Source organism: Apis cerana, linkage group LG10 (assembly GCF_029169275.1).
Source record: "Apis cerana isolate GH-2021 linkage group LG10, AcerK_1.0, whole genome shotgun sequence".
Classification (NCBI taxonomy): Eukaryota; Metazoa; Arthropoda; class Insecta; order Hymenoptera; family Apidae; genus Apis; species Apis cerana.
The window spans coordinates 11,588,029-11,601,544 of NC_083861.1; the positions used below are offsets into that span (position 1 = coordinate 11,588,029).

The 13,516-nt window shown below is 32.2% G+C and overlaps 2 protein-coding genes across 7 annotated transcripts in view; one reads left to right on the forward strand and one right to left on the reverse strand.

The window, feature by feature from the left end:
- The first annotated feature begins 963 nt into the window (after positions 1-963).
- The window catches only part of LOC114578086 (achaete-scute complex protein T3-like), an 88,446-nt gene continuing 75,893 nt past the window's right edge, over positions 964-13,516 (forward strand). For all 6 annotated transcript variants that reach the window (XM_062080602.1, XM_062080603.1, XM_062080605.1 and 3 more), the window contains exons 1-2: positions 964-1,216; positions 1,875-2,108. The gene's annotated coding sequence lies outside the window, so the exon portion shown is untranslated. The remainder of the gene's footprint in view (positions 1,217-1,874; positions 2,109-13,516) is intronic.
- On the reverse strand, positions 6,404-12,628 carry LOC108002227 (protein yellow-like). Its single transcript, XM_017063777.3, has 7 exons — positions 12,497-12,628; positions 10,931-11,212; positions 9,088-9,217; positions 8,400-8,562; positions 7,391-7,750; positions 7,102-7,290; positions 6,404-6,818 (listed from the first exon to the last, which is right to left on the reverse strand). The coding sequence occupies exons 2-7, from the start codon at positions 11,190-11,192 to the stop codon at positions 6,633-6,635; spliced, it is 1,290 nt and encodes a 429-aa protein (XP_016919266.1). The 5' UTR covers positions 11,193-11,212; positions 12,497-12,628; the 3' UTR covers positions 6,404-6,632.

The window sequence follows — 13,516 nt, forward strand, 5'->3', positions numbered from 1 at the left end:
ATAAATTATAAATTTAAATTTTATAATTTTATTAAATTATAATATTATAAATTATAAATTTAAATTTTATTATAATTTATTATATTATAATTTTATTATAATTTTATTATATAATTAAATATTATAAATTATAAATTTAAATTTTATAATTTTATTAAATTATAATATTATAAATTATAAATTTAAATTTTATTAAATTATAATATTATAAATTATAAAATTTAAATTTTATAATTTTATTATAATTTATTATATTATAATTTTATTATAATTTTATTATATAATTAAATATTATAAATTATAAATTTAAATTTTATAATTTTATTAAATTATAATATTATAAATTATAAATTTAAATTTTATAATTTTATTAAATTATAATATTATAAATTATAAATTTAAATTTTATAATTTTATTAAATTATAATATTATAAATTATAAATTTAAATTTTATAATTTTATTAAATTATAATATTATAAATTATAAATTTAAATTTTATAATTTTATTAAATTACAATATTATAAATTATAAATTTAAATTTTATAATTTTATTAAATTACAATATTATAAATTATAAATTTAAATTTTATAATTTTATTAAATTATAATATTATAAATTATAAATTTAAATTTTATAATTTTATTATAATTTATTATATTATAATTTTATTATAATTTTATTATATAATTAAATATTATAAATTATAAATTTAAATTTTATAATTTTATTAAATTAAATATTATAAATTATAAATTTAAATTTTATTCGATTATAATATAATTTTATTAAATTATAAATATTATTTATTATAAATTATAAATTATTAACATTAAATTATTTGATATTTAAATATTTATTTGGAGTCGATAGACAATTATTTATATTATTATCGATATATTCGTTTCGACGCTCGACCTTGTCCGCCGAGCTACGATTACCAGGTGGGGAGAGTTTACAAGTTAGTTTCGTTTCCACCGTTGTACTGTTCCGACGTAGTGAAATTACTTCGTGTTTCGTTTTACGTATAATTTAAAATTACGTATGAATTTCGTTAAGATTTGGTATAATTTTCTTCGCGAGTGTTTTAAATATGTTTATTCACAAAAATAAAATATAAATATAAATAGTGGCAACGTGTTTTTTTCCGAGTGTCGATATGGTTTACCATTACAGACCAACGAGAATTTGTCACCATGATATTATTTACGAACGGTAAGTCGCATATTTTTTCATATTCACGACTTATTTTATTCACGGTTTATTTTTAAATGTACAATAAGAAATATGATAATTATAAGGATTTTCATTCGATTTTTGTTCCGATTTTATTCGAAATGCGTTTATCTAATTGCGTTTGTTGTTCATATACTCATCTCCGTTATTCGTTTGTGGTTATGCTCGAGACAATGAAAATAATATTGCTTATTATATAGCTTTTTTTAGAAAATTGAGGATTAGCTTTTATGTTATACTTGTTGCATTTCGATTTATTATCCAACTATCGAATGTATTTCTAATTTGTAATTCAATAATCGAATTCGCGGCACGAGATATTGTAATATTGATAATCGTGAGGTTTAGATGTGTTATTTTTTCTTGAGGTATGCGATTTAGTTATTGCGTAATATTTATTTCCATAATTATTCTTTATTATTTCATTTAATTATGTGTTTCTTATTATAATTCGGAATTTTTTGGTGATAAATTTTTTTTATTCATTTATTTGATAGTTATAGATATTTCATGTTATAATTTTCAAAAATCGTATTATTGTTTGATTATTGTTTTACTGTTTTAATTGATTAATTCTATATATTATATAGAATATAGATATATTTGTTTAAAAATTTTTATTTTTGTTTGTTTCTAGATTGTTAGTTGATCTAAGTTTGAAGGCGCGAAAGATTCCAATATGGATGTCAAGAAGACGCGATAAAATTTGATATTTTGTGATCGTGTGCAATACATCGTTGTTAGAGTCAGTGTTTGTTTCGTAATAATATTTTCGTAATAATTTAAGTGTAAATTTATTTCGCGAAATTAGAGTCAGTGTTTATTCGATTATAATATAAACAATAGCAGTGCAAATTCTTCGCATCTAATGGTGAGTCGCATGCATTTTTAATTTTTGGATTATTCAATCATGTCACACGATAAGGGGTTTTAATTACCAGAAATGATTAATTATATTAGATTTTTCACAATTATAATGTCCGCGAAGTAATATTTACTTTTTCTATATTTCATTAATTAAGGTTAGGATTTTTTATAATTTTTAGATTTAATTATTTGATTCTCACTATAATAGACTCTTGATCCAAATCAATAATCATAGTTTATTTTTTTTTAAATTTATCACATGTCAAATAATTAAATCTTATTTAAATTTTATTTTTTCTGTATCTCAGTCGGCAAGAAGTTATCATCAAGTTAGATTCTTAAGCTTGCTAGTTTCGAACATAGAGGGCCTAACGAAACCTTTGCATAATCGATGGGAATAAATATGAGGTGAAGTTTATTCCCATCAAAATTGTATTCCACATGTATCTATGTAATATAATAATGAATATAATGATATAAGAATTAATAATTTAAAGTAAATAAAAATTATACATATGGATTTTTTAAAGAACTTTTATCAAAAAAAAAATGTTTCGGGAAAAATTACTTATAAAACTTAGAAAATTAAATTAAAAAGTAAAAAGTAGAATGTTATCGAAATCAGTACTATAAATTGAAAAATTTTTGAATATTTGCACATTTTTCATATTTATATTTTCACTACTAACTTTAGAAATGTCAATCATTCAGTTATTTGTAAAGATTGACTCATTAAAATTTTACACATTAATTGGTTCGTTTATATGTGAAAGGTTAGAAGATTAAAAACGTGTGGAATGCAATAAAATCGTGTCGAAAAAGAATAAAACGAGATACATGTAGGAGAATGGCCTATGAGTAATTCGTAATAAGAATCACGTCGATGTCGACGTAGCTCATTTTCGAAACCCGTAATTACCGGCGCCGGTGGAAGAACCGAGACTCGGTGAGCAGCCACCTTTTAAAAAGGTGTTAAAGCGTGCCGCGAGCGTGGTTGGCTAGACGTTAATTTAAAACAAACCAAAGGATAGCCGCGATTCGAAATCTAAGAAGCGTTAGGCCATCTTATATTCTGACCCAAGACACATTTCGGTCTCGTTGAATCGGTTCAGTAACGTATCAAAGATATGGGCGAGACATTACATTTTATAGTAGAATGAACAAAAAATTTCCATTTATATCTCGAAATAATTTCCTCTTTTCCATAAGAGAGATTTAAATGGCCTCGATGTATACAGTAGAAAAATAAAAATTTATATTTCGTTGTATACTTTATCCATCCGAGATAACGTAAATTTAGTTTTTACGTGCTTTTAATATTTAATAATTATTTCGTATAATTTCGCAATATAAGAATTTTTAAAAAATTTAACGGAAGGGTTCTCCGATCTGTCGCGACGACGTTGTAACCGAAGATTTGCTACCTACCTTGTAATCAACAAGATTTTTAGCAATTTTTTTTTACAACAACCTCCGAGATAAAATCCTGGATCCTCCTTTCTTTTGCACCTTTACCTTTACCTTTTTCTCCTTCCCCCTTTTTTTAAAATTCTTCTACGATTAGTTAACTACGAAGAACTCGTCGATACACTTCCAATATTTTTAATTATTATAAAACCATCAGATAACTGTACAATCACTCTTATATATTGGTTTCCAATATTGGACAATAATAATATTGGACGAAAAATGATCGTAAGATTCGATCTATATGCTCGGTCGAAGGATGCGCATGGGCCAAACGTTAACGAGACAGCTCTGGAGGCTCATTAAGGTCCCGCTTTATCACGATCGGGGCAACGATATATGTAACGGCGAAAGGTCTGTTTTCCAAATTGAAAACAGCGCTCGCTCGTTATCGTGGCCACCGATCTACGATGTATCTCCCCTCTCCCCCTAATCGCCAAAGTTAAAGGCGCCAAGTATCGCGATCTGCGATCTATCGATCTTCCAAATTAGCATCCAGGCCGTGAATCTTTTTTTCTTAATCCCGCGGGGGTCCCAACTTTTCTTAGTAAATTTCTTTTCTTTACAAGCGAATATACATAATTTCATCTTAATTTTTCTTTTTTATTATTATTTTTTTCGTCCTTATTTTAACAAGGAAATGGGAAAATTATATCGATTGTATACGAATAACGAGGGAAAATTTGAATTAGACAGGATCTCTTCGAGAGTATTCTTCATTTTAGCAACGGTAATAAGTTAACCATCTTAAAGTGTGAATGGATATTATTTAAAATTGGCGGATAAAAATGGATTATTCGGCGAGCGGCGAATGAATGAAAATTAGGAGGAAGAAAAATTAGGGAAGGGGGGATAGTTGTAGGGCGAATTTTTTTCTTTCGTTTGGGAAGGAAGACGCGTGGCCATATTTTACAAGCGGGGGCGTGAAACGGATAATTTCGAGAGGAGGGAGAGAGCGATATCCGATCGTATATCAGAGCGTGGAATAGCCGGTCGCCTTCAAATTATCGGAAACAAGGGCGAAACTAATGGGCCAACTCCGGGCCATCTGGCTCCGTAGAGCCGCCCGATTCCACGCCAATTCGATCACTGTTTTCACGCCTCGCAAAAGAATCGTTGCCAACGCGCGTGTAATTTTTTTCCTTTTTTCTTTTCTTTTCTTTTTTCTTTTTTTATTTGATTGAATTGCCCCGTGAAAGAATTGTTTTCAGTGCGCGTAATTTTTCCTTTTTTCTTTTTTTTTTTATTCGGTCGAGTTTCGGTCTTAAATAAGAAATTTTTCAAAAATTTTTCAATTCGATTATTATTTTCATATTTAAATAATTTTCGATTTTAAATAAGGAAATTCTTCAAAAATTTTTCAATTCGATTATTATTTTCATATTTAAATAATTTTCGATTTTAAATAAGAAAATTCTTCAAAAATTTTTCAATTCGATCACTGTTTTCACACCTCGCGAAAGAATCGTTGCCAACGCGCATGTAATTTTTTTCCTTTTTTCTTTTCTTTTCTTTTTTCTTTTTTTATTTGATTGAATTGCCTCGTGAAAGAATTGTTTTCAATAATTTTTCCTTTTTTCTTTTTTTTTTATTCGGTCGAGTTTCGGTCTTAAATAAGAAATTCTTCAAAAATTTTTCAATTCGATTATTATTTTCATATTTAAATAATTTTCGATTTTAAATAAGGAAATTCTTCAAAAATTTTTCAATTCGATCACTGTTTTCACGCCTCGCGAAAGAATCACTGTCAATAAATCGTTGTGCGTATAATTTTTCCTTTTTATTCGACCGAGTTGGCCTTAAACGAAATTCTCGAAAAATTTTTCAATTTTTCAAGAAAGGAAATTGTTTCTCTCGAGAGCAGCATTCCGTACGTACATGTCCGCTTAATTTTCCAAGAATCGGTAAATGGAGAAACGCGCCTTTTATTTCTCAAAGAATTCACATCGACAAATTCTTAGTCATCGCGTAGAATAATGTGAATTAAAAAATTCTGAAAAACCGAAAATATCAATCCGTTAAATCAAAAACAGGTCGCTTAAAAAAAAATCGTTCATATTGCAATTCACGATTCTCTTTCGAACTGCAAGCGAGAGTCGTTGTTGTTTTTACACGGTGATTAGAGGCGCTCGTTAAAGAAGTTTAATCGGTGCAATTACGACACGCTCGATCGAGCATCCATCAAACCGGGAGAAGTCGGTCACGGTATATATACGATCTTATTTCATTCCAACAGTTAGAGGAATGATTTAACGCAACGCGTGGAGGAATGTAAATAAATTTTTGTTAATTTATTATTAATTAATTTATTATTATTAATTAAACAAATTATATAGAATTACGAGTATTAACCCTTTCGTGAATTTTTTATTACGAGTTATGAAAAAAAAGTGTACTTAAAAGCCATGAGTGGGGTCAAGAAATAAATAATAACGGCATTCTTATTTATTTTTAAAACATTGAATTTTGCGGGAACACATGTTTGAAATTTAAATCCTCAATTGCGGGTATGGAATGCGATAGAGGGTTGACAGATGTTTTCTTGCACCCCTTAATAACATCTTTTAATCGACGCAGGAACAGTAATTAGATCCATTCATTACTTCTTCAAAATTATTTCTTTCTCAATTTGTATAGAATTTTTACGAGATGTTAAAGATAAAAATCGATATACATAATAAAAAATAATACATTAATAATATTAAATAATGTTAATAATTTAAAAAAAAAAAGTGAATTTCAAACCTGCTTTCTTTCATTTGTCGTGGAGGCAGAGAGTCGGGCTTTTCCTCTGATGGATGATCGTGAAACAGTTGTAGAAACACGTGTAAATACTTATTATAATTTATTTTATTGCGTAAATTTGAAAATTAGTTGGTATCGCTGGTTACGAAATTCTCGAGTTGTTTAAAGGTAGACGCATAACGGTCGTAATATTCGTCTAATTTTTTATTATTATTATTTAATAGCGATCTATAACAATTGATTTAGTTAAGAGAGAATTAATAATAGGACGAATGATTTTCTAAACGAGACGTTCTACGTCCCCTCTCCATGATTTTCAATTATTCTCCCACCAAAGAGAATTGCCAACGAAGCCCCAGGCCGAGTTCTCGCAAATTGTGCCCGCGATCGCGTCTCGGACCGGCATCGTCAATATTCTAAAGTTCACGTCGGTGTAATTCAACGTTGACAACAAGAAAACTGGCATTCTGTCCGATATGATCCACAATAGACCACGATTTATCTGGGGAAAAAAAAACGAAAATAAGAAAAAATTTATTTCTTGAGAAGAATGGGAAATTTTGAGAATTTTTTTTAAAATAAAAGTTGAAATACATGAATTACAATTAAAAACGAGGAAATAACAATTTTAACAAACAGTGATTGTTAAAAAAAATCTGTTGAAAGTAAGAATCGTACGGAAAAAAACTGCAACGAATGATTTTTTTGTATTCTCGCCTGAAAGACTAATAATGGAGAAATACAAGGACGAAAGAAAAAGAAGAAGAAAAAATAAAAATTTTTACCTTAACGTCGGACGGGAATATCATAGCTTCGTCGTGTCTGGCAACGACCGCTTGATTCTCGGGCGAGTACGGTAACAAGGAGTTCCAGCAGCCGACCGCATTCTGGTCGATCAGATTGAAAAATTGGAGGCCGTTTTCATCCATAACGGAGGCAGTGCAGTGACCGAGCTCTCCCCTCTCGGGAAGAATCTAATCGAAAAGAAAAAAAAAAGAAGAAAAAAAAACACTTTCGAAGAACAACTCTCAAGACCGAGAGACGAGGAATTTTTAAATGGAATCGTATAACAACCTGGAACTCGTGATAGCTATTCTGCGACAAGTTCTCGTCTCTTAAAATTCTCGTCGAAACAGCGAATTCTCTTCTGCTGCTGAGGGGATGGAAGAACAACGTTCTGTATCCGTTGACGGATATGGGCGACAGGCTCATGCCGAAAATCCCTTCCTCCCCCCATTGGAAATTCAGGCCGCCGATATTGTAGTCGCCGGCCAACGGGTCGGGCATGAAGTAACTGTGAGTTATTCGCCAAGATCTGTTCTGTTCCCACGAGTAAACGATCAATCCGTATCCGAGCTCGTCGGACATGTAGGCGAACGCGTCGTTGCAACCACCTTTCCCCAAATCGACGGCAATGTTGGCGATAAACGTATTCTGTTCGATCGAAAAGATCGATTAAAAAGAACGTCGATTAAACGGGAGAATTCATATATTTTCTTATTTAAAGTTACGATAATTAGTTGAAAATCTCGAACGAAGATTAATAATTTATCGATTCGATAATTTTATTTGTTTCCCACGCGACTGCATAGTTCCGTTTTTCTCCATAGCGACCCCTGTATTTTTAGAATTATCACATTTTTTATTTTCAGTTTTAATTTTAAATAGAAGTTGTAACGGTGTTCTTTCTTATATCGTTATAAACGGCAAAGCCTTAGCTTTAAAATAAAAAAAAAAATTAGCTGTTAGTGAGGTAATTACGTATAATATTACGTTACGTTTTAATATTATCCATACTAATTATCAATTTCGAAATTTTACCTTTTTCACTCTTATTCGAATAACTGCGAATACGCGTAAAATGTATTTATTTTCGCGTTTCTCGTATAATGTAGGACGAAACAACTGTGCTTAAAAAAATGTAAACACGAGAGAATGCCAGATGGCGTTGAAAGACGCGAGTGCGACTACCGATGCGTCGCAATGCGCATGCTCGTCCTGTTGACATTGGCTTCGGCAGAACGGAGCGTAACGAAACAATTAAATTTTCCGCATCACCGGTTACGATCATAATAATACGTGCCATGTTGATGTCTTCGGCTCTCAGCCTGTACTGTCTCAAAAGTTTGTCGCTGTTCAGGTCGAAGATATTGAGAGTGTAAGGACACGCTTGTATCGTTGTGTTTCCGATACCTATCGTACCTGTATCCAGTACCCACAATCTATCGCAACTATCTGCGTGTATTCTGGAACAATAGGAATCATCATATAGACATCGTCGACGCGGTTTCCATTTATTATTAATACGATTATTGTTCTCTTTGTCTAACGAGATCCAGATCTCGTCTCATTAATATTTGATACCTATTCGATAATGATAGATATAATGCGTAACGATAACGAAATTCTAATAAGAAGATGAAATCTTTTGTATTGCAAAGGAGAGGGGAAGCGAGAGAATCTTCCCACAGATTCGTTAGCAATAGGTAAATGCATTATTCAAGCGAGAACCAACTGTTCTATAAGAATATATATATATATACATAAAATCTTATTTTCTCTTGTTTCAATTTCGTGTTCTTACAAACGTGCGACGTAACGATTGATATTTATTGAGTTCGAAAAGTTTTTAAATATATATATATATATATTATTTAATCGCTTGATTACACGATTACACTCAAAAAAATGAAATTATTTTCGGAACAATATTTTACTGAATTGGATCGATACTCGGTCGCAAAATAATTAACGATTCGCAATACGGATACCTGTAGGCGGTGGTTATCGCGCTACCGCAAGCTCCAGCTTTATTCTGCGTCCAATTCGGATAAGGGGTGAGCTTTGGGGTACCTCCTCGATTCGTGTCGAGCGATATGTAAGTCAACGTCGCTGGTATTCCTGCGACAAGAGCAAATTAAAACATACACCTTGTTGGAGAAAAATTAATGTAAATTAAATTACGTGGTATTATCGCGAAGAAAACCTTCATGCATGACGGATCGAACGAGTAACAAAGCAGATATCTGACCTTTCTAAATTTTATTTATATCAACATTATGTGTTGAATATTTTTACAAAACGCGTACGTGATACGATTTATGGGCAAACGGGTGAAAAAAGGGTAGGGCAAAAGAAAGCGGTTCGAGATAAAGTAGAATTCTTTTAAAATTGACAACGTCGCATTTGCGTGTCAAGGTTGCAGCGTACAATCGCGAGTCGTGACGACAAGTTTGACATTTCTTGCAACTTTGGAAAAAATGCTCGAAATTTTCGAGATCAAAATCACGCTTCCAGCCAGGCTAACTCTCAGGCTATATATATAATATATACATAGGACTCCCCTTGAAGAATATTTTACAATTTGTCCGGTTTATTCGAACGGAATAACCTTCCCTTCCCGTTTTAATATCTCGTATCCACGGTGCCACGTCCCGAACGAACCTGACATCCCGCGAAACAATGAAATGGAACCGGAACAAAAGCAATGGTCGCGTAAAAAGGAAAAAAACAATTGCCCTTAAAACAATACCGACCGAGGTGGCCTTTGACACGTTTCTCGGCAGAGAACGTGATGGGAAATTTTTCTTCAAAAGTAAAAGTTGAAATGCGTGAATTACAATTAAAAATAACGATTTAAATAACAAACATTGATTTTAAGAGAACGGGGGAGGGGAGGAAATGGAACAAAATTCCGTCGAACGTGAGGACGGAAAAACTTCAACGAATGATTTTTTTTCTCTTTTTTTCGTATTTTATGCAACAACAATGGCCTGGCTCGCGCCAAACGGGTATATAATAGAGGAACGAAACGAGGAACAAGAAGGAGGGGAAATAAAGGAGCGCAGGAGTGAATGAGCCCCATTCACCCTCCTAGTCCAAGGAGGAGCGGGAAGGGGGAGGAGAAATTTTGGGAGTCGAGGCGGAGGAGGTTGACAGAGACGTAGAAATGCCCTATTGAAATCCGCTCGCGCGGTTTTCGGCACTTTTTGTCGCGAGCCGGAAGTCGGCCAGACAGTGATTCTGCCCGGCCACTGCCCGATCTTCTGTTTACCGGCCAGTTTCCGCCATCACCGCGTTCGCCGTAAATCGTGCGTATCGCCGCCATTTTTATCGAGCGACGTTATCTCTGTGTAATTTCAACATTCTCCTTTTTGTAAATCGATTACAAGCATCGTAATATATTTGAAATATAATATTATATAATAATATTATATTATATATATATATAATATAATATATATAATATTATATATATATATATATACAATTTTAGTTTTGTGTAATTTTAACATTTTTTTTGTAATCGTTACGTTTAAAATCGATCTGGTTTTAATCTTGGTTAATTGTAATATAAAATATTTATTATATATATTATATATATATATATATAGTATAGTAAATTTATAAATTGTATCGCGGCCATTTTTATCATATATAGTTATCTTTGCGTTAATTTTGACATTTTTGTTAATGTAAAATATTTGGAGAAATTATAATAATATAGTATATATCTCATCACATTATTAGTGTATCATATATTACTATACTTTTGGAGAAAGCGTAGGATAGTAAATTGACGAATTTAAAAGAAAAGTGTTACGTTCGACTTACCGTTACGCCATCTTGGCACGGTGACGAAAAGCTTGTTCCTCCAAATTTCTATACCAACGGGCAACGCATTCTCCGGGATGTATTCTCCTTTCATCATCGCCATTGTTTTGCTCGCCTCGTCCGGATAAGCGAAGTCCAATGTCCTCCAGAAAAATCTTTCCAACAGCGGTGCCTGGCCGAACTGAGTCCCCCATCTTTGGATTCCGTACACGCTTCCCAGATACGCCAAACTCACGAGAAGAACGAATGTTTCGCGAAACATTTCGATGTTTAATAGCGGACCTTGGAAAGAAATAGAAATAGAATTTAGAAATATCTAAATTCATTTATCCGTTTCTTTATTTATTTTTCTTAAATAAGATCGACGGAAAGCGAACAGAAGACTCGAAATTAAAAGAAATTAATTTACGATTTAATTTTTCTTTTTGTTTTGAATAATTCATCGAAAGGAAAATTAAGTTACAGTTACCAAGCCGTTACGTATATCTGATAATGAATGCATGCCGATTTTTATCGATATTGTTGTTCTATTAAATTCTTGCCTTCACATTGTTGATGAATGATATTCAGATAAATTACACAGATACGTTATATATAAATCGCGCGAGGGATGATTTATCGAAAGTTACGATCCCTCTTTATTATTCCTCTATTAGTTTAAGTTTGGTTAGAGCTTGGCAAAACTTTAAACGCGTTCGTTCCTTTTTTTTTTTCTTTTTAATTTCTCCAACGAACACCGCTTTCCTTTCCTTTCCCCTCCTTTTCCAACGTGGATCGTGTTCACGCGAGCGGATCCTCCGTCTGCCCAACTCGACGATCAATCATCGCCGTAGATAGAAATCGCAATATAACTCATAACGAGCCGCGAATATTTTATTTTCAACGGGGATCATTTTCGATACCGTCTTCTTTTATTTTGATAAATGAAAATTTTGTGCATAATCGTTCGGAAAATTCGAACGAGTCAAGATTAAAATGATTTACGCATTTTATCTCGATCTCTCGAATTCCACTTGTTTTAAAAGTTTCGAACTAGTTTCGTAGAAAGTAAACGCGACAAGATACGCGTGTATACAAATGTATATGCGAATAAAGAAGTGGGCGGGATTTATTCGATGCGTGTGCAAATCTTGTTCTCGCATAAGATAAATTGTGTGAATTACATTCCGGTTGACCGAGCGCGAAGAGTAATGGCGCGTGCCGAGTTTCCCTCGCGAAAACACTTGTGTCGCAACACTTGAAAAATTTCCACGAAAACTCGACCGAGCAATTTTCTAATTTGCAATTCACGTACGCGCTTTATTATAGAAACAAAAACAAAGAAAAAGCAAAAGAACGAGAGTGACTCTCGTTTTGATTGTAATTAAAGTTGATAATCTCTGAGAAATTATCTCGTCGAGGAGATCGTACAAAAATTTTGGGGAGGGCGAAAAATTGTGGTTCAATCACAAAAATTACAACGAATTAATTTCGTTGGTTAAAAAGAAACGTGGACACGATTTGAAACACGATTGTCTTCTGAAACGTAGGAAAATGGTGGCGATTATTAGCTAGATGAAACGATACCTCTTCCTGATGGTTGAGTGAGCCGAGTGGTTGACAGGGGTTGACGTTGTCCTCGCCTCTCGAACTATTCGTAGAAAGTCAGTTAACGAACAGTGCTGGTAAACTGTTAGTTCCTGCAAATGGGTACTGGTATATATGCCACTCGGTCCGTGTATTCGACAAGTGTGCTCGTGCACGCACCTTCACCCGTGTGTGTGCGCGCGCCCTCCCCCCTCCTCCCCGTTTTAAACGTGAATCTGTCAGGTCTGCTGCGTGCACTTCCCACTCGTCGCGTGCTGCTGAAATTCAATCGATTTCGCGAAACTTCTCTCTGTCTTCCCCTCCTCTCTTCCTGTTTTTAATATGAAATTAAACGATATTTTACGTAAATAGAAAAGTGGAAAATTGGTAACGATTTTTGGTGTTCGCGAAAATTCTTCCTGTTTTTAATATGAAATTAAACGATATTTTAACGTAAATAGAAAAAAAAATCGATAATGATTTTTGGTGATAACAAAATTTCCCCCTTCTTCTTATTTTTAATATGAAATTAAACGACATTTTACGTAAATACCAAAAAAAAAAAGAAGAAAAATCGAAAAAATCGATAATGATTTCGGTGTTCGTGAAATCTCTCTCCTCCCATTTTTAATATGAAATTAAACGACATTTTACGTAAATACCAAAAAAAAAAAGAAGAAAGAAAAAAAATCGATAATGATTTTTGATGATAACAAAATTTCGCCCTTTTTCTTATTTTTAGTAGAAAATTAAACGACATTTTATATAAATAATGATTTCGGTGTTCGTGAAATCTCTCTCCTCCCATTTTTAATATGAAATTAAACGACATTTTACATAAATACCAAAAAAAAAAAAGAAAGAAAAAAAAATCGATAATGATTTTGGCGTTCAGAATAGAAAGAGAGGGGGAGGGGAAAAATAAGCGAGAAAAATGATGATAATTTAAAATTATGAGTTTTTAATAATCGTTAAACTGGCGTATAACGTGGAAGCAACGTGCGATTAAATGTTCTAGCT

Excerpts from the sequence above, each read along its gene's own strand:
- LOC108002227 (XM_017063777.3), bottom strand. The coding sequence starts at position 11,192 with ATGTTTCGCGAAACATTCGTTCTTCTCGTGAGTTTGGCGTATCTGGGA. Across the intron at positions 9,218-10,930 it reads CGTGCCAAGATGGCGTAACG|GAATACCAGCGACGTTGACT; the intron begins GTAAGTCGAACG and ends CTCTTGTCGCAG. Across the intron at positions 8,563-9,087 it reads GCGATAACCACCGCCTACAG|AATACACGCAGATAGTTGCG; the intron begins GTATCCGTATTG and ends CTATTGTTCCAG.